General features: G+C 37.1%; 1 protein-coding gene across 10 annotated transcripts in view; it reads right to left on the bottom strand.

Annotated features, from left to right (window-relative positions):
• LOC307147299 (myosin phosphatase Rho interacting protein) overlaps positions 1-22,948 on the bottom strand; it is a 73,511-nt gene that overhangs the window by 48,496 nt on the left and 2,067 nt on the right. For all 10 annotated transcript variants that reach the window (XM_079851957.1, XM_079851948.1, XM_079851954.1 and 7 more), the window contains exons 2-3: positions 10,867-10,944; positions 10,295-10,360 (exon numbers count right to left, since the gene is read on the bottom strand). In XM_079851957.1, the coding sequence (XP_079708083.1) occupies positions 10,295-10,360; positions 10,867-10,944 (144 nt within the window). The remainder of the gene's footprint in view (positions 1-10,294; positions 10,361-10,866; positions 10,945-22,948) is intronic.

Raw genomic sequence — 22,948 nt, 5'->3', positions numbered from 1 at the left:
GCTTTGATCACAGGAATAAATTACACTTTACTATATATATATATATATATATATATATATATATATATATATATATATATATATATATATATATATATATATATATATATATATTCACACAGAAAACAGATATTTACATTATAATCATATTTCACTATTTTACTGTATTTTTAATCATAAACGCAGCCTTTGTGAGCGTGAGCGACTTCTGTAAAAAACTCTTGAATGCTAGTGTAAATATTAGCTCTTGATCTTAAATTCACCTTTTTTGACTATCTGTTTATTTTAAATGACATGCTAAAGTCACTTGATTTTGTAAAGAATGTGAACTTTAACAATGTAGTCTCTCAGTTCATATGAGGTCAAAAAACGGTGTGTATAAAAATGATTTACTATATTATGCATGCGTCATGTCGTCCTTTCTTGCCATTCTGGAGCAGGTCAAACAGGTTTGGAAGGACGTGAGGGTGAACGATTTCCCTGAGATGTAGAGATTCACACTCGACCATCTCGAAACCTTCGCCTTCATCAGACGTTCTGCAGACTCGAGATGTAAAACAGGTGCCGTCTTTTCCTGACTCCTTTTATGGCCATTTTAAGTGATCTAGTTTTATTAAAAGCTGCCAGTAAACTCCAGGGAATGCCAAATATGGAAATTACAGTGTGTCACGGTTATAAACTGCAGCAGTGTTTCTGTTCCACTACCAGGGAAGAAAAGAAAACTCTGGGTAATAAGAACGCAAGACACAACAACAAAGAACTTCACGTCACTTCGGCACGAAAAACACAAAACCGGACATTTTTATCCCTTCGTTCCGCCACAAATCATGATGGAAAACCTAGATGTATCAGATTACCATTTTTTAATATTATTTTATCCAGAAGGGCATTCAAGAACTAACCCCAAACCGTAGCATTAAGTCCTGCAAAACAATAATTTGAGCTGTGCGTGCCAAAGTTCGACAGCAGTTTGTTTAGGTCTTTGGACTCGCTTGAGGGTGGGAGTCTTTAAGTCGTCTTTAGATAAGAGAGGAACATATGAGGCAATGCATGGAGGGAAAAAAGAAAAACAGGAAGAGCAAACAGCCCGAAGCAGGACTGTCATCGGGGGGGAATGTGGTCCCAGGGCCTGTGATGAAGGGGCCCGTCGAGGTCCTCAAACACACGGGGCCCGGGGGAAGAGAGCAGGCACACACATTCAAATATAGTCACGGGTCCTGTGAACCGAGCTACAGTTAATGCATCCGCTCATCATGCCTTTTAATACGTGTAATCAAATAAAAAAAATCTTAAATTATTAAAGTAAAATTTGCATTGAAAAATATTATAAAAATTTAACTTTTTCAAAATAATAACCAATAATAATAATTTTTTACAGTAGAAATTTGGTCATTATACTGCTGTAGTTAATGCATCCGCTCATCATGCCTTTTAATACGTGTAATCAAATAAAAAAAATCTTAAATTATTAAAGTAAAATTAGCATTGAAAAATAATATAAAAATAAAACTTTCAAAATAACCAATAATAATCATTTTTCACAGTATAAATTTGGTCATTATACCACTGTAGTTAATGCATCCGCTCATCATGCCTTTTAATACGTGTAATCAAATATAATAATCTTAAAAAAAATTATTTAAGTAAAATTAACATTGAAAAATAATATAAAAATAAAACTTTCAAAATAATAACCATTTATAATAATTTTTCACAGTATAAATTGGGTCATTATACCACTGTAGTTAATGCATCCGCTTATAATGCCTTTTAATACGTGTAATCAAATTAAAAAAATCTTAAATTATTAAAGTAAAATTAGCATTGAAAAATAATATAAAAATTAAACTTTTTCAAAATAATAACCAATAATAATAATTTTTTACAGTAGAAATTTGGTCATTATACCACTGTAGTTAATGCATCCGCTCATCATGCCTTTTAATACGTGTAATCAAATATAATAATCTTAGAAAAATGATTTAAGTAAAATTAACATTGAAAATAATATTAAAATAAAACTTTTTCAAAATAATAACCATTTATAATAATTTTTCACAGTATAAATTGGGTCATTATACCACTGTAGTTAATGCATCCGCTTATAATGCCTTTTAATACGTGTAATAAAATAAAATAATCTTAAATTATTAAAGTAAAAAATAAAATTGAAAAATAATATAAAAATAATGACCATTTATAATAGTTTTTCACAGTATAAATTGGGTCATTATGCCAGAAACTTTTAAAATGGATTTAATTTTTAGGATGGTGGCAATTGCGACTTTATTTCATGCAATTATGACTTTTTTTCCTCAGAATTGCGTGTTTATATCTCGCAATTCTGACTTTATAACACGCAATTACGAGTTATAAAGTCAGAATTGTGAGAAAAAGAATAGTTTATTTCTAAAAGTTTAATTCTTGCAATTGTGAGTTAATATCTCACAATTCTGACTTTATAACACGCATTTCTGTGAAATAAAGTCAGAATTGCGAGATGTAAAGTCGCAAATGTGAGATAAAAAGTCGCAATTATCTTTTAAAATGTTTTATTCTGTGGCGGAAACAAGCTTCCATAGTGTAGTATATAATGCCAGCTTTCAATCTGGATGGAACTATTACTTTACACTTCTGTCCGTTCCTCACACAAATCTATTGCGTACCTTTCAGAGACTTGAAATCTAGTACACGAGTCATACGGACTTCTTTTATGGTCGGCATCTAGTCATTTTGGAGCTTAACCCATTAACTTTTATTATTATAAAAAATAAAAAAAAGAACGGCAACATGATGCAAAGCTCAACAGTTTCCAGTTGATAAGGGCTGATCAAAACACAAAAACAGCCAGACAAGTTGTTAAGATTGACAACACGTGTTGCAAGTGGTTGAATAAATAGCAAAGCTCTTGCCTTTTCAGGTAGCTCTTCCTATTTTACAGTAAGCATGTGCCCAGACGTGCCGTGCCCTCTGTAAAAACACACCTATGTAAATCTCCCATCTCAGGAGCACCTGAGGGCTATAAAACACCTGGCAATCCCTGCGTCTAAAGCGAACGGTGTTCAGGAGATATGTGACCCTGGACCACAAAGCCAGTCACATGGGTCATTTTTTGAAATTGAGATGTAAACATCAGTGCCAGAATAAATGAACCACATTTTCAGGGCAACTGTCGCAAAAAGTGCCATTAAAATCAATGTAACTTCAATGTAAATTCTGTGTATAATTCTGAATGATAACCTCCTTAACTTTGTTTGTAATTACATATTGAGGTACAAGCCAAACCTTTTTCCACACGATATTGTCTGTCAATTGATTCCAATATGAGACCCTGGACCACAAATCCAGTCATAAAGATTAATTTTTTGAAATTGAGATTTATACATAATCTGAAAGCTGAATAAATAAGATTTCCATTGATGTCTGGTTTGTTAGGATAGGAGAATTTTAGTAAATCTGGAATCTGAGGGGGCAAAAAAATCAAAACATTGTCAAAATCGTCTTTAAAGTTGTGCATTTATGTTCGAGATTGTGCTTCATTCACTCACAAATATAAATGTTTTATATATTTACAGTAGGAAATTCACAAAATATCTTCATGGGACATGATCTTTACTTAATATCCTAATGATTTTTGGCATAAAAGAAAAATCTATAATTTTGACCCATAACATGTATTGTTGGATACACCCGTGCGACTCGAGACTGGTGACGTGATCCAGGGCCACATATAAGAAGAGCAGGAAAAACTATGTTCGTTCCAACATAACGAAAACACAACAAACACAGCTGATTGTCTCTCGGCTTTCTAAACCCGGTGTCCTGTTGTGGAAATAGGTGAAGAGGAACGTGAATCTCAAAGCATATTTAACATTTCCATGTGGTTTAAGAGGATAACGCTCTCAGAGTTTAGCGCCGGCTCCAGCAATCCTCAGTGGTTTCTCCTAATAAGGGCATATTGGGATCATGAGCACAGACTCCACGTTCAGAGCATCTCAGTCGGACAATTAAAATACTTCTCTATCATGTTTATAAGAGTCAGCAGTGAAGCTAGATGAACGGCTGCTTACCGGCAGACTCTCGTCATGTAACGGACGAGCTACGGGATTAGAAACAACTGCAACCATACTGGGATATGATTACATCAGCGTCTGCCGTTTATATGGAGTGAGAAGCGTTTTCTTAAGATCAGCTTGTGTTCACACTAAATATAGCACACATTAAACACTAGCCATAAAAGAATAAGGTCAGGCTCATTGGAAAAACTTTTCTATAAAATTATGCAACGTTGTTTTTTGCATGATCCGCACGACTTTTAAAGGGGCCGTATGATTAGGGCTGGGTATTGACATAAAATTCACAATTCGATTCGATTTCGATTCAATATCAATTATTTTGGATATCAGGTTCAATACATGGCAAATTTTCTCAAGGAAAACAAATCTCTTCACTAATGCTGTAAACTATGGGAGTCAGTGTTAGCCTATAGGCTTCATTAGCATACTATAATATTGAAGGTAAAAATTAACTGATTAGTATTCAAACACTTAAAATACACTTATTTATTTTTAAAATAATAAAGTTATATGAAATTATATAAAAATTTAAATGGTGGCTGTCATAAACTTTCCAGATTTATTCAAACATGCATTAAATATTGAAGAACATTAAACATTATAATGAATATGTAATATGGTGCATATATTTAGCAGAATGCTCCTCTCTAGAGTTAATTCTTCTCGCTGACTGACGAGTTTATGGTCACATGGTTTTTCTGAGGTAAATGTGACGTTACATGACATTGTTTACTGACGTCTTTCCACGGTTGAAACACTGATTGAGCGACTCCATGTCACATGATACGGACTTTGATAAGTTGTTCTCTATCTTTTAACACACTTTCAGAAGCTCATTCATGTTTATCTCGCGCTGTAACTGGTGTTATTAAGGTGGAAGAGAAGATCATGTGCTTCTCTAGAGCTGAGCCAGAGCGATCTCACGCCACAGCGACAAAACGCTATTTATGTTTTTGAATTTCGTAAGAAAATGGCCGTAATTTGAAATCTGAGACTTTGTTTCATATCAATAATAACAAAAGCACAAAGATTATAGTGATTTATTGAATGGGATGCGCTACAATGTTCCATTCATTCATCAACTGAAAACAGGATGACTGATCGATTCTTGGGATTTAAGAATCAATATCGGTTCGTAAAAATGAGAATCGATTAAAATCGAGAAATCAATATTTTTTGCCCAGCCCTACATATGATGCGATTTCTTGTTTTCCTTTTTCTTTAGTGTGTTATGTGTAAGATCTGCAGAGTTACAAAGCTCAAAGTGTCAAACCTAAAGAGAGATTCTTTATAAAAGTTAAGGCTCATCCACGCCTTCCTAAAACGCTTCGTTCAAACACGCCTCCACATCTCTACGGCAGAGCTTCAGATGTATTCGCAGATAAAGAAGACGTAACTTTATTATCGCTGTATTAGTGTTGCCGCCATGTCGTGGAGACACTGTGTTTTCCATTGCGAAAGCTAAAAGAGGACAATTAGAAAACAGTGGTTAACCTTTACTTTAGTGCTGTCAGTTAAACGCGTTATTAACGGCGTTAACACAAACCCATTTTAACGGCGTCAATTTTTTTTATCGTGAGATTAACGTTCTTTTTGGCCTAGCAAACTTTGTCGTTTTTTTCACATGCTGTTGCAACAACTAGTAATGTTAGAAAAACCACAACACCACACCGGATCTAGCTAGACCGGACACCAAACAACAGGCACGCAGCATACACTTGTTCGGGCTCGCGAGACGCCGAAATGGATGCCAATAAGATTCTGAATGGAAAGTTTACTTTTAAAAAGTTGCCAAATGGTTCCATTGACAAGACCAAAGTGATCTGTGTGATTAGCCGTTGTGAACTGAGCGATCATCGCAGCACGGCCAGTCTGAAACACCACTGGACGCGAATGTTAGTGTGAAATTGAACACTGCCAATGTTGTTTTAAATAAAAAAAAAACATGTGCACAAAGCAAGCCGATCCACTTTTCCATGTTGATAAGAGCATTAAAACGAGAAGAAAATATGGGACAAAAAGAAATCAAGGGACATTTAAGGCTCATTTAAGGTCTATTTAACGGATCTTCTATCGCCCTATAATCCATCGCGCTCTTTAAGATCACTAAATTCGAGGCTTTTGGTCATACCTAGGATATCCAGATCCACCAAAGGAGGGAGAGCATTTTCACATTTAGCTCCAAAACTCTGGAATAGCCTTCCTGATACTGTTCGTTGCTCAGACTCGCTCTCCCAGTTTAAAACTAGATTAAAGACGCATCTCTTCAGCCAGGCATTCATATAATACTTTTAATCTTACAGTTAAATCCGACCTCTAGTTCATAAACGCCAGAGGAGAACTGGCCCCCGACTGAGCCTGGGTTCTCCCAAGGTGTTTTTTCTCCATTAGGTCACTGATGGAGTTTTTCGGTTCCTTGCCACTGTTGCCTTTGGCTTGCTCAGTTGGGGATATTTGGGGATATTTAATTTTATTTTATCAATCAATAAATTCCACTTGAAACAAACCTTGTTGTATTATTTTAATTTAATACTGTGAAGCTGCTTTGATACAACCTGTATTGTGAAAAGCGCTATACAAATATACTTGACTTGAGTTGACTTGACATTTAGAATTGATAAAAATGTGCGATTAATTGCGAGTTAACTATGACATTAATGCGATTAAATATTTGAATCGTTTGACAGCACTACTTTATTTACAACACAGTTCCAGAACAGTACAACCAAAACATTCGACTGTGTGCCGCGCATTTTTCAGAGGATTGTTTTCCAGAACCTGTGAGAATACGAGGCCGGCTGTGCACAAAGCCTGATTCTAGAAAGTGAATTTTAACCAGTTAACCAGTGTTCACAGTTCGTTAGATAGCTATACAAACAATAGACATGAGCTTATTTACTGTTAATTATGTTTGAATACATTTGCCATGAAGAAGTGTTTATGAAAACTACCTTATGTGCAACTAACTGAGTTGTATACAAACATTTCAGCTTTTATTTTTGAGAGTAAATATTATATCTGGAAATAAATAGCAGGTGAATATAATAGCTCTGTTGTTAATTTTAACCTCTACTATTATAGTGCACCAGATGAGAGGTTTCCTGAATATTTGGGAGAGATTTTGTTTCCTTAAGCAAAATCAAAACTATCGGTATCGGCCGATATAATTCTGAATAATCAGCAAAACGTAGTATCTGTGCATCTCTACCTGTGATCATCATTTGATTGAAAAGGAATAAAAGTTGTTGGTGTTTTACTGACACTAGTGTTCACTGCGTTTTTGGAGTTTTGCAAATGTTGTTTTAGGCATGTTTTTCAATGAGTTGAAAAGAAAATTCACTAAGGAAACAGTAAATCAGTAAAATATATCGTAGTAAAACCGATTCTAAGCTTCCCAGGAGAGAAGAGAAAAATCAAACAAGACATTCTTCATGTCTTTACACCGCCTTTATGAGAGATTTCAACACTATAACATGCGAAAGAGTTTCTGGAATCCTCAAAAACATGACGCACATCATTTCTGAGGCACAAATAATACGTTGTTGCTTAAATCCATTCTCTGAAGTGTCCGTATTCTTGACCTAATTTAACAGAATTTCCTGAAAGTAGATGAAAAGACTATGAAGACACGAGGGCTGACAGCATTTGCTCAGCAAAACAATGGCAGGAAACTCTGTATTGCCCTGAACGAGCTTTTATTGTCGTCACTACTCACTGGAAATACAGACAGTGTCCTCCCTCAGCCATCTGCACAGTTCTGTATATGAGTTAAGGCCAGACTATTTATAAGTTAATAACTAATGATCTTTACAACGGAAGTGAATCGATCAAAACTAACTTTATCTGGACAGTAACTTTATTCTAGATCTGCTGTAAAGCCTAAACACTCTCTGTTACTGTAATCTCCTGTTATCACTGTAAAGCTGCTGTGAAACTCTATATTGTTAAAGCGCTGTATAAATGAAGGAGACTCGACTTCATGATGTCAGGCAAATGGGCGTTTGCCTCGTGGTGCGCAGCAGAATGATAAATTGCACCGCTGTAATGGGCATTCCTGTAGTGAGCAAATAGCGTGAGCGATGGGGTCAAGGGTCACGGCGGCTCTCGCTCTCCTAGCGCTGAGCCTGTGTGTGGGCTTCAGTGTTTACATGCAAACGCTGTAATCGCCGGGCAGATCAGCCGGCTAATTTGGTCATCCATGTCACATTCCTGTGAAACAAACAGGGCGAGTCGGGCTCTCATTAACAACACCACCGAGTCCTGTTCGTTCGCATCGCAGCCGGCGCTCTCGGCCCTTCTCATCTCAGAATGGATTATTTTAGTTCAGGGACGGTTATATTGCTGTTTTTTTAGTGCTGGGAAACGATTAATCATGATTAATCGCAAACCAAAATAAAAGTTTGTTTATATCATATATATGTGTACTGTGCATAATTATTTTGTATATATAAATACACACACATGCATGTAGAGTACAGGTCAAAAGTTTGGACACATTACTATTTTTAATGTTTTTGAAAGAAGTTTCTTCTGCTCATCAAGCCTGCATTTATTTGATCAAAAATACAGGAAAAAAAAAATTAATATTGTGATATATTATTACAATTTAAAATAATTGGTTTTCAATTTATTATACTTTAAATGATCATTTATTCCTGTGATCAAAGCTGAATGTTCAGGATCATTACTCCAGTCTATCACATGATCCTTCAGGAATCACTCTAATATGAGGATTCATTATCAAAGTTGGAAACCGTTCTGCTGCTTAATATTTTTCATAAACTGTGATACTTTTTTAGGATACTTTGATGAATAAGTAAAAGTAAAAAAAATTAATAAAAAAAAGAAGCAAATGTTTTAAAAATAGAAATGTTTTGTAACAACAATATACACTACTGGTCAGTCATTTGGGGTCAGTCATTTTTTTTCTTTCTTTTTTTGAAATAAATCAATACTTTTATTCAGCAAGGATGTGTTAAATTGATAAAAAGTGATAGTAAAGAAGATTTATATTATTAGAAAATATTTTTTTATTTTGAATAAATGCAGTTCTTTTTAACCTTTTATTCATCAAATATATTAGGCAGCAGAACTGTTTCCAACACTAAATCAGAATAATAAATCAGAATATTAAATTAAATTAAATCAAATTATTATAAGTGTGTTGCTTTACTGTTTATGGTTACCTAGCTTGTTACACGTAGAATGTGGCTGTCACATTAGCTATGCAGTTACTTGTGCTAATGTAAAGGTAGACAGCATCAAGTTACACACACTGTAACGCGAGTGTTGTAACCTACATTTCTTTGTTATTTGGATAACCGTTTTCCTGTTGGTTATATGGCGCGCGCGATATCCGCATTTCAAGATCGCAGAGCTTGATGTAATTTTAATAAGATAAATACAGACGTTACAGATCTCTCATGAAAAGGCAACAGTAGGTTAGCGTTAGCTACATGATAATAACTGTAAACCATCCGAATAAAGTACCGTATCCAGACATAATATTTTAAACTAACCATTCGGAAACGTCCTGCTGGAGCCGCTGAGTTGCAACTTCTTCATCCGTTGCTTCTCCATCCGGATCAGATTCTGGGTCAAACTGAAATGCTTGAAAGACTGCGTGTCTTCGTGCCATTGCTATATCCAACGTAAACATGCACGCCACGGTACCGTTGCGCAAGATGGTCAAGGCCACACCCACCCTCCACCTTGCGCCGCCTTTCTCCTCCTTATTAGTATTTAAAGCTACAGACACCGAAACGGCCTGTCTGAAGGAAGCTCATTCTGGGACTGGCTTGTAGTGGCTATAATTCTGCACCGAGGCTGAATTTTTGGAAAGAGATTTCAGATACAGTACTAGGGACCACTAAGGCCTATATTAAAGCCTACAAAAAGTAGCATGTCATGGGACTTTTAAATATATACATGCATATGTGTGAATTTTATAATGTGTGAAATTTATAAATACAAAATAATTATACACAGTACATATATATATATATATATATATAAAATGTAAACTGACATTTATTTTAGATGCGATTCATTTGGATTTGGATTCATTTGGATTACTATTTATTTTATTGGAGAGGATTCACTGAGGTTGGTGTTTGGTTCGGTTTGTTTGAAAGACATGAATATATTCTCTCAACTCAGCGACTCGATTGACCGATCGCAAATGTGGGATCAGAAGGAATAAAGAACGGACAGCTTACCGATTCATCCAGTGCAAAGCGCAAGCAGCCGTGTTCATAAAGGACGAAGAATCGCCGTTGCCATTTCTGCGTGGAAAGAACAAAGCATTAAATGTCATTCATATTCACTCAAATATACAACTGTCAATTGATAGTCAAAAAGAAATGAAAATTCACCCAAACCATGCATGCATTTTATTACCTCATGATTTCCCAACCATGCATTTTTTCAGATGTACGTCACAATACAGTAGAAAAGATCGTAGCTATATCGGTTTCATCACAGCTTTAAATTACTGACATATGCCAAGTAGTGAATCAAATTAATAGCATATATGAGCATTTGCTGACAAATGATAATAATTCAAAGACATTACATTATTGTACATTTGAAATGGGCCGTTATAATAATAATATTTACATATTGTATTATTTGTTTATTATTGTATTTTTTATTAATTTTTTTGTCTTTTACTCTGTTGGCGCTTTGGGTGTGAGAAAAGTGCATTATAAATAAAATGTATTATTATTATTTGTGCACAGTGCATGTCAAGATACTAACGCAAACAGACGACATCTTTCATGTCTCTTACCCGGGATCTTTGCATGGGATTGTCAAAGTCCGTTCCCTCGGGAGCCAAACACAGCCATCCGCCATAGATCGGCTTGGCCTGCAACAACATCAACACATATTAATAAATCTTCCATCAATAAAGGTGCATATTGGAGTCATTTGTGGAGGAAACATTTTGTGGTCACTCGCATTTAACTCAAAATACTCCCTCATGTTTGCTCATACGGATGAGAGTAAAGCAAACAGTAAAGGCTCTACTCTTATCTCTGTCAACTCACAATAACAGCAAAACGTTGTGCTTTTGTAAAATAATGAGGCTTTCTGTCGATCTTGACCTTGAGCGCATCATAAATGAACTGAAACTCAGCGTATACTTGCTTCAGACATGAGAAATATATCTATAGAAAGCTTGACAGTTTTTACACTTGAATGAACAGATTCCAATGGAAAATGAATATTCTCAGATTATGTAATCCGTATGAATCGAGCATATAGATGACGAGTCAGCATCGTGACTTAATCTCTGCAGCCAAAAACACAAAAAACATTACCAATAAATTATTAAAATGTTTAGAGTCTCAAGATGCTTTTTTCAGGACACATTTATAATCATTTATACAGGCAATTAAAGGTGCATTATGCTTTATTGCTTATTAATATAAACACGCGATTAGTCAACTAGAAAAAGCTTTAGTCGAGGGCAGCCCTAGTAAAATGGTATAATTTTTCTGGAAAAATTGAGATTTCAAATCAATTCGAACGTCTAATAAAAGCCCTTCAGAAGGGGAGCCACATGTGCAAGCTTAGACGCAGTTGAGCAGGACTAGGCAAGTTAATAAAGCTTCCCTATAGAGCAGATGTTGTGCCTCAAAGGTAATAAATGCGTCTCATCTGGCATCAAAAATGCGAGCTCATCTTATTCAATGATTCACATGATTAATGATCATGTCTCCTCACAGAATATGCCATGACCTGAAATGTCTGAATTGAATATTCTTTACTCTCGCATTCAAAACAAGGACGTTGAATTTGTAAGGTTGCCGTGTAGTGTTAAAGTGCCCCTATTATGGTTCCTGTTTTAGAGTCTCCTCTAACAGGTTTAAATGCATCCAAGGTCAAAAAACACTTTAATTTCCTCATAATCTCCACTGCACATCAGCTCTTTCCTCTCAGTGTCTGAAACGCTTCCATCGGATATTCAGTCTCTCTAAGCTCCGCCTCTCTGAGAGCTGCTCTGCTCTGATTGGTCAGAAACCAAACGCTCATTATCATATCTGAATCTCAGCTCTTGATCACAGTGATACGAACAGTAACGATGGCGTGGGTTTTACCGTATCAAAAGTGGATTTGCTTTGTCAGCAGAAAGAGCGTCTTCTCGACACGAACAACACGAACCAAACTCTTCCAGTCTCAGATACACTACAGTGTTTGAGGGCGGGGCTAAGAGACGCTGTTCAGCCAATGAAGACCATTCATGCAAATTAGTTACAAACCTACGTAGAAATGTTACGGAAGTGAGACTGGAATGGGGTCCAACGGGTTGAAGGTCCAAATTGCAGCTTCAAAGTCTCGACACGATCCAGCCGAGGAATAAGTCTTATCTAGACAAACCATTAAAAAAAAAAAATCCGACATCATTGTTTTACCTTTTTTTTTGTAAATGGCGTTTGACTCAGTCTTTGCACGTCTGCTTTGTAAACACTGGGTCTGTTCTTCCGCCTACGTCACTCTTGACCTTTCAACCTGATTACGTAATGTGTGTCGCATCACAGCTAGTGCAAGACAAGCATTTGTGGTTAAAAGTATATAAATGTTTATTTTGTTATAAAATGCCGGCTGGTTTGTCTAGATGAGACTCTTATTCCTCGGCTGGATCGTGTCGAGACTTTGAAGCTGCACTGAAACTCACATCTGGACCTTCGACCCGTTGGACCCCATTGAAGACACTATGGCTGCATTTACACTGCAGGTCTTGATGCCCAATTCCGATTTGCTGACTATATCCGATTTTTTTGACGACCCGCTTACATCATCTTTTAAAAGTGACCCGTATCCGATATTTGCATTTACACTATACACTGCCAAAACAACCAAATGTAGACGTTCTGGCCCGGAAAATGAAGTAAAACAGCTCGATATGCAATGGATGCAGAAGCAGACAAAATGATTATAGTGATGCGCGGATCGCGGTCATATCCGCGGGGGCTCTGTGGATAATCCGCGGATCGGGCGGGTCAAGTATGCTAATAAAAATAACATTCTGATTAATTTCGGGTGGGTCGCGTGTGGATATGATAAATCATTATTAACGAAAATATTAACTACATTCTCTAAAATATGAGTATGTTCCATTCCAGTTTAAGTTTCAAGGGAGTAAAGCCTGTTTATGCCATTAAGAAAATTAAATTATGTCAAATAAATTTTGTTTTAAAGAAATGTTCATTTAAAAGCAGCGCTCATTCATATTACATTTACATTTATTCATTTAGCTGACGCTTTTATCCAAAGCGACTTACAATTGCTATATATATGTCAGAGGTCGCACGCCTCTGGAGCAACTAGGGGTTAAGTGTCTTGCTCAGGGACACATTGGTGTCTCACAGTGGATTCGAACCCGGGTCTCTCACACCAAAGGCAAGTGTCTTATCCATTGCGCCACACCACCCCATATTAGATGCGCGCATCAACCGTCGAGTCCGCTGTTGAAGGTGACGATCATCTATCCTCACGCATAACAACACATACGAATACATAATTTGACCATCAGGTACGGATACTTAAATCAAAGAAAATTATTAGTGCGTGTGGATGATTTGTTTTTGGCTGCGGATTCGGGTGACGTTGGAGCTCATCCGCGCATCTCTAATTATTCAGTGTTTTGCTTTCCGCACTATTTTCAAAAATAAGCAAAACATTGCTCTCGTAAGGCGGAGAAAAATTACACCACTGTGTTGAGCCTCCGTCCTCCATCGCACCATTAATAAGTCATGTGATCGCAGTTGGTGGTGTCCACCTGAGTTGACGTCCCTTTTTTAATGACGTACGACTCGCATTTACTGGGGAATATCCGATTTGTCTGCTTACATGGCACACGCAAATGCACGTATCCGATTCATATCCGATTTATTACCACATATGAATGAGGCCTGAATCCGATCTGAGAAAATCGGAATCCATGCGTTTTTTTTCCTGCTTACACGTTCACTGGTCATATCCGATCTGTGCCACATGAGAGGAAAAAATCGGAATTGGGTCACTTGAACCATGCAGTGTAAATGGGGCCTATATGGAGAAAAATCCTGGAGTGTTTTCCTCAAAAACCTTCATTTCTTTTCCACTGAAGAAAGAAAGACATGAACATCTTGGATGACGTGGAGGAGAGTAAATTATCAGGAAATTTTAATTCTGAAGTGAACTACTCCTTTAAGATACAAGCAATCAAAAAAAAAAAAAAAAAAAATCAATCCATGAGTTGATCACGACCCATAAATACGCCTTTAAAGCAACAGAGGATACCTGGGGATGAAATGAAATGAAATGAAATTAAATGAAGTTACATTATTACAGCCTCTGCTATAACATTATCTGTTCATAAAATTGGAAACGAAAAAAAAGGATCGTTTAGGAACCCGTATCGAGTCATGGTAGATGTATCGAAAAAATTAATGATTACCTACAACCAACGTCTTTAAATCAACGGAGGCTGAATCCTATTTCCAGCACTCATTTTCTGTTAACATTTACATTTATGCATTAGGCAGACACTTTTATCCAAAGCAACTTGCATTGCATTTCAAGGTACACATTTACATTCTTATCAGTTCTAGCTTTCCCTGGGAATCGAACCCATGACTTTGGCGTTGCAAGCGCTCCACTGTTTGAGCTACAGGAAAGCTTGAATTTGTTAATTTTCTTTAATCATGCAGACTATGCACTTTCATTGTTTTGTCAAGCCACACTTTTATTTACCCTTTTTCTTTGTTAAACCCCCCCCCCCCCCCCCGCAAAAAAACAAACACCAGAGGATACCCAGGGACCAGATTTAGCCTCTTTCCTCTTTGGACGAGGGGGAGGGATTGGAAGCAAAACAAAACACAGCTGTGACTCGGTATCAGAAGTGTGTGACTCCAGCGTATGAGAGGGAGGCGAGACACACCCGAGTGTTTTCCTCCACACATTGAAGGGCCACTTCCGCTCTCCAGCTTCACGGATCACGTTTAACTCCCAATTTCCTCCCAGGTTCGTCCCAGCGGCCCACTTTACCCCCGCCTCCCCCTCAGCGCTGGACACACTCGCCCTGAACTTTCACCCCCACCGTCTAAACTTACCCAACACCCACCGGGCCGAACCACAGCCTCAGAAGTGGGATCGACCTCTGGGAAACTCTGATCCACTTTCCCAACACACACTTCCTTTCACAAGCGCCTCTGCATGGGAATCACACTGGGACGCTGCAGTGATGCAACTTTCCATTTATAACATGTGGGCTGGACACTGAAGTAAAAAAACAGTGTAAAAGCTAGATGAAATGTAGGCAGCTGGATTTACATTATCGCATTTCCATTTCTGCATAGAGCTTCTGAAGACGTTTTTCTTTTTTATAGAATTTTCCCACCAAAAAATGTCTAATTTGGCCCTGTAGAGCTTTAAAGAAAAGCCAAACGCTATTCCAGCTTTCTCATTTGGCTGCTGTGTGTATGGAAATTGTATGCTTGAGGAAAACTTGAAGTGTTACACAAAATGTAGGCAGCCCATCATACAGTGAAAGTTTATAATTTGGACGTGTTTTGTCTTGCCAATTTACACATTTAAACAATTTTAAACGCAGAAGAAGAGGCGAAAATCAGGACTCGTGCGTTATCTGTGCCTCACACACTCGCAGAGAGAGAGAGATGTTTCAGTCAGCGCTCGAACACCAAATTGATTCCTCTTTTTATGTTTTCTTTCACTTGAAATATACCATGCCGTATTAAAGAGCGGTCTCTATTGTTTACATTTTGTTATAAAATAGACTGAATTTGAAAGTTGAGACATTTTTTCATATTAAAACTAACAAAGCACAAATATTATTGCGATTATTGGATATGCACTGAATATATGGTAAGCCTGAAACCGATCACAAGTGCATATGATTTGATGTGAAGCGTCCGTAACGGTCACGTCCGTAACGCATTATTATGGTCGTTCAGAGCAAAGTAGTGGAATGAAATGTCGATCCTAGTAAGCATAAACATAGTTTAGCTTTGCATATAAAGTTTCAAGTTATTTGCATTTATAATTGTTATATTATATAAACTTAATCTTTAAAACGTAACGGACGTGACAGAGCACTGAAGCGTCGAGACCTCTTTATTAAAGCCCTTATAAATTCAACAGGCAGTGCTGTTATGACCAAATTAGTATATTTATTTCTCAGGCATGCCTCCATCTTTCAGCAAAATGCTTTATGTTCGAATTAAGTTTTTAAAAGGGGGGTCTTTGATACCTCTTTTGAAAGCATGAAATATGGCTGGTTGAAATTAAAATGTTAGCATTGTTGCTCACCTCATATGTGGTGGAAAAACAAGGCAATTTTCTTAAAATTTCTGATACAGCACATTAATACAGTATATTACAGACCTAAATGGACAACTTAAAAGGGGTTTTGATCTTTAGGTAAAAACTTTATTTTTTCATGGTAAGGATGACCTTTGCGTGGAATTGCCCAAGGACACCCGTCTAAACACACGTCTCAGCAAGTATTCTCTCGGTTATGTCACTAGTGAACAGTCGAGGAGGAAACCGAATGTTTGTCAGTTTATTCTGTCTTAAAGTGACGTCAGCCTAACATTCCTACTGTTGACTGTGTCATTAATCTTAATAAAACAACGAAATACAGCTTTAACAAAGATGAAACTACATTTAATTTCTACAGTGAACAGTCACTGCATGAGAATCAATGATGCAACTCTTGATTTTTAACTGGACATCGAAGTAAAAATGTAGGCAGATGGATTTATATTACAGCATTTCAATTTCTGCATTGAGCTTCTGAAGGCAATATTGCTTTATTAAATAATATTCCAATATAAATGTGGCCCTGTACTCAACTCATCTTTATAAAGCACTTTCAAAACCATTAGAATGGACCAAAGTGTTGTCCATGAATAGTAAATAACTCACCAGAACATGACACCAAGAAAATCATACAAGCAATCACTCACAGTTCTCAGACCTAATCAAACGGCAAAGGCTTGATAAAATAAGTTTCAAGTCCTTTTTAAAAATATCGATGCGTGACGATTGACGAGGATTTTGTATAGCTTTAAAAAAAGCCAAATGCCATTCGATCTCGTCTGTTGTAATCGTGTTCTCCTTCAGAGCCTTCAGACACAGCGTAGTGTGTGGAAATTAAATCTTGAGGAAGTGTTACATTACAGGACAAAGCAATATTGATAAGATCCACCTTCACGCTGAAGATATTTAATGCTTCTTTAATGAATAGAAAGTTTGTTTTTTTCCATTTGAAATAGAATCTTTTGTCTTTAACTTTTGATCAATTTAATGCATCCTTGCTGAATACAATGCTTTTATTTCTTTCCCCCCCAAAAAACTAATTATTTCTGACCCCAAACTTTCGAACGGTAGTGTATAATGTTACAAAAAGCTTTCTATTTCAGATAAACGCTGTTCTTTTGAACTTTCTATACATCAAAGAATCCTGAAAAAATAAATTGTACATTACTGTTTTCAACATTAATAATAATCATAAATGTTTCTTGATCATCAAATCCTCATATTAGAGTGATTTCTGAAGGATCATGTGACACTGAAGACTGGAGTAATGATGCTGAACATTCAGCTTTGATCACAGGAATAAATTACACTTTACTGTATATTCACATATAATAATAATATTTCATAATATCACTGATTTTTTATTTATTTATTTATTTTAATCAAATAAACGCAGCTTTGGTGAGCAGAAGAGACTTTTTAAAAACATAAAAAATCGTACCAATCCCAAACCTTAAAACGGCAGTGGATATATTACTATGCTATAATATAATGCAACTATTTGTGATTACGTTATTAGAAAAATGACAGTCACTGCCACAGTTTGCTATGGGAGATGTTTAACGGAAAAACAGATCCGGTCTGCGTATAGATGGAGTCTCGCCTGAGAGAAGTCAAGACTGAACATACTTTAAGAAACAAGTCAGTGAAAATTACAGTATTTTGAGAGCATTTCCCCCCCGGGTGCGTCAACGGCGGAGCGCTGCCAACATTCCCTCAAAGGAACCGTTTGGCTCAAACATCAACGTATACTGTAACAGTAAACTTCCTCTGCGAGAGATAGAGAGGAACAGATTAGCTAACTAACTTCTGATTTTTTGCATATACATTATACTCAGGGTTCCCCCTCCTCGGTTAACTCCAAATTCAAGGACTTTCAAGGACTTTCCAGGTCCAAAACCCTCAAACTCAAGGACTTAATGTGGGACACATATCAAGTGAGAGCAAGGTTACATCGTGTTACCTTGTAAGATACATTGTTACAGTTTTGCGCGTGGGAACGTCATGGCAACGTACAACACAAAGTACCACAAAGTGCGTAACTAATGTAAATGCGCAAGCTAGTGCGCATAGGCCACGAAGTGTTGGCGGAATAACACATTAGCGGGAACAATATGGAATTTTTTCCAGAAAACTTCTTGCAGAAAATAAATTCAAGCACTTTCAAGGGCCTGTATCTGTGTGTGTTTACTCTCAACAACTTTCCAGGGCCTTAAAAAGGGAATATTCACAAACTTTCAAGGATTTCAAGGACCCAGGGGAACCCTGATTATAGATTCACAATGATCAACGTTTCGGCTGATTGAGTGGCACTATCTCTCAATTTGGAAAACTATGAAGGTAAACTATGTTTGACAGTTATTCACCAATCAATCGACAGAATAAGGCAAACGGCTTGAAAGGCCAAAATCATTCTTGGCAAAATGGATGCAAACTAATTGAGATTGGAATATTCTGCTTTGCCGGGTGACAGAATATTAGATCTGATTACGGCACGCCTGAAAAATGTTTCTGATGTCACTATCAGATCACTTCCAATCTCACTGGTTCAAACAAACACGTCTGATCACAGTCAAACCAACATTATTCAGACTCCTTCAACATTTCTCACATTATCAGTTTATTCGCTATAGTTTAGAGAATGTAGGGCCCTATCATTTCCGCGATCACGGAATCGCGGACGGAATCGCGGAATTGGCAAATTAACGCGGAATCTAGTGTCAACGCGGAATTTCGCGGAATTTTACATATTTGGAATAAAATTCTGTTTTTGTGTGGGAGAAAAACGTATGTCTGAGGAAAATCGCATATTAGGCCTACTGAAAGAACGAGCAGAGAGAGAGGCCCGGTCGCGCGCGCGTCTTCAAACTGTCTTGCTCTCTCTCACTCCCTCGCGCTTATTAATCTAAATCAATTGAGAATTGACACAATGGTAAAAGATCGGAAGAACGAAGTTTCACGTGGAGCATTCGGATATTATTTTCCTGAATTAGGCTACCGCTAGTGTGAATTGTGAAAAAAAAAAAAAAAAACTTTTTTACCTTGCCTTGTTCTCTGAAAAGCGTTCCGCCCATTCAGCTGACATAAAAAACACTTTCAATAAACTAAACCTATCCAATGGTGACATGTTTTCTGTGTTGACAAATCTTGTGCGATGTCCTAACTGCCAGGATAATCACACAACGCGTGCAAGTCTGCTAATGATACGTCCGATTCGCGAACCAATGACTCATTTGAACCGATTCACTTTAATGAATGGTTAAAACCATAGACAGTATGGTTAAAACAACTGATCTGTCCAACACTGAATCGGTTCGGTGTATAACAAAATCGGTAACACTTTACAATAAGGTTCCATTTATTAAACTCTAGTTAACTAGATCAGTTAACATTAACTATTAATAAACTGCACTTCTACAGCATTTATTAATCTTTATTAATGTTAATTTCACCATTTAGTAGCCTACATTATTTAATTTAACATTAGTTAGCTTAATGTACTGTGTGAAGTAACAATAAAAATACAGGGTTAGGGTTAACTAAGATTAACAAAGATTAATAAATACAGTAACAAATGTGTTGCTCGTGGTTCATGTTAGTTAGCCTAATACATTCACTAATGTAAACAAACCAAACCACATTTAACACCTCTTAAAATGAGAATTTAGTTTGTTACCTCAATAAATTTATTCCTATTTTATTTGTGTAGCCTACATTTTAATCATTAACATTAAAGAAACTCTTTTTACGACTAAAATAACTGTAAAGGTTGAAAAAAACTGAATTCCCATAAATTAAAACGGAAAAAACGGAATTTGCAAAAATTAAAACGGAAAAAACGGAATTTGGGAAAAAATAAAACGGATTTTATAGGGCCCTAAGAATGGTATTAAAATATGAGCAGAACTCAGCTGATATTTGACTGGTTTTGTCCGTCCTTCTGTTAGACTGTCTCACACATGAATTATGTTGAATATCTGTCAGCTGTTAAAGGGTAACTAAACCCCTGGTCAGAGCCTGACTCCACCCACTGGCAATATTTGAAAAATGCTAGAAAAGTGGGCAGACCCCAGCGGAGGAGATAGAGGGGACGAACCGTGAGCGGGGGGGCGTGCACCTGAGAGTCCTGCTGTGAGTGCTGTCAGACTGTCTAAAATGGAGAGTTTGCTCACAGGGTCGCAAGACGACGTAAATATGCATCTGATGAGTTTTATCGAGTTGATGTCAATAGCGCGCGCTTTCTATATGCATATTCATATTTTGCCGCTGCTATGTGAAAAAATCCAGCAAAATGCGCCGACGCGTTTGTCGACCCCAGAGGATTAACTTTAGCCTAACCATAAATTGTGATTAAAATATATATGATCACTCACATCAAGACGCCGCTGCGGTGGTGGAGTCCATGCAGGATCAAGGAGCAGCGTTTGGCACTGCGTCGCTGTTCAGCGCGAGCTGTGTGGAGAAGCCCATTTCCACCTCTATTGCGTTGGAAAAGCAATTCCGCGTAAAATGCAGGTTTTACACTCACGGTCCAAGTCTGCTGGAAAGCTATGCAGTCCAGCAGTGCTGTTGCACCCAGCAACACTACACCATAGACTGTACTACACCTACCACTGTACTAAATCTACGCTAGCTCATCCAAGGGCGTGGTAGCTCGTACCAAGGGAGGGCGTGGTGAGCTGGAACCTGCCTACGTCACGCAGTACCGCAACATCCAATAGGAAAATTCGACTGCAGTAGCCACCGTTCAACCTGAAGAGGGCAGCACTCAGACGTTTTTACACCATATATTGTAGAATTAAAAGACTTTATAATACCCAAATGTCAAAAAAGTTACTCGAATCAATGAACAGGACTAATAAAGCCCCATTCTTACAGATCATTAACTAAAAAAAGTTGGTTTAGGGTTTAGTTACCCTTTAAATTTAACTACACAATTAGATAATACCAGTTTAGCTCAACCAATCACCAAGCAATGCTTCATTGTGTTCAGTCTGTGTGTAAAAAGAGCATTAGCAATTAAAGACAAAACACACTTCAGCAAAACATGATCAGCTCAAAGTGTCCCAATCATTTTTGGTCCCAATTTTGTATAAATTTTACAGTGTATGAAGAGTTTTTGGGTATAATATGTCACAGATTACTTTATTTTGCTCTCCTCACTTACGTTAATGAACTATAGTGTCCTGCACACACTAGTGAAACAATATCAAAAATTATATCCGGTGTCTGAATAAATTCTGGTCTGACTGTATTTGTTTTATGTGAATAAAAGCCTGAATTAAATCTGTTCATCCATATAAAGATTAAACGGCTCGATTCGCATGGATTTATTTCACAATCTCTTCATGAACTTTGAAGCTCTGATTGAGTGGACTAAAGTTTGCATGCTTTTGGGTGAAAATCCATTTATATATAAAGATAATGGAGAATGTACTTGGTCTAACTCACGGTCAGTGTCTAATCTGATAATACGGTGTCAAAACAACAATAAAGAAATCATAAACTGACACGTTACACAATATCAGAGCTATAAAGCGTTTAAGGTTGTACGGTCATCTTAGCGAGATTAGTGAGTGATGTAATCCATAACAATGACTTATGAAAGGGTTAACCGCTGGTAATCTCACTCAAACCACAACACACACACACACACACACTGGAGGATGCTGACGTCACTTGACGAGTATGGGATCAATTAAAACACACACACACACACACACACACAGACCCTTATGGTCAAACTTTTCCTCTCATCATTCTCTTTCAAGAGCTAAATATGGAAATATGGTCAAATGAACTCCAACGTCAGTTCATCTCTCTCACACACACACACACACACACATCTAAACACGTGTGGAGAATCGAGATGGCCAATTATTTCACAATCTCCAACAGCAAAGTCATAAAGTGCCTGTAATCCTGACAAACGCTAGTTATTATAACAACCCTTGGCTTAATTAAAAGTTTCCTCTAAAGCGCTCTAGCAGAAAATAACGCCTTCTTACATGTTCCACTCAACTGGAGGTTTTACTAAACACACACACACAACGTTAATGGACAGTCAATGACCAAAGTGTGTGTTTGAGTGGTTGATCGTTTAAGAAGCGTTATTGTGAATATAGTTATATGGAATACAACTAATGTGGTGTGTGTGTGTGTGTGTGTGTGTGTGTGTGTGTAGTGAGCGATTACAGCAGTCGTTAGTGGTCGTCTGAACAGTTTCAACATTGAAACATCCTTTAATTGGGTCATTCTGTGTCAAATCAACCAAACTTCAGAAACTTCGCAAACCAAATCTGGCTCGCTTTGCACCAACTGATACTTACTGCACTTAAAGAGGAATGTCTGAAGAATAAATATGTGTATCTTGTTTCCCTCTATCAGAAGAATTGCATAAAACACAACAATCTCTGTGTAGAAATAAAGTAATGATGCTGTCATCTTTCTAAATGTTTTAGATCCCTGTAATTTGGCTCCAAATCTCAGGTGGAAATGGTCATTTTGACCCTGGATTACTCCGTCAATATACATCTGTGGCGTTT

The sequence above is a fragment of the Squalius cephalus genome (genome assembly GCF_949319135.1).
Source record: "Squalius cephalus genome assembly, chromosome: 19".
Lineage (NCBI taxonomy): Eukaryota > Metazoa > Chordata > Actinopteri > Cypriniformes > Leuciscidae > Squalius > Squalius cephalus.
The sequence above is the reverse complement of the archived record's forward strand: the minus strand, read 5'-3'. Positions and strand labels throughout refer to the sequence as shown.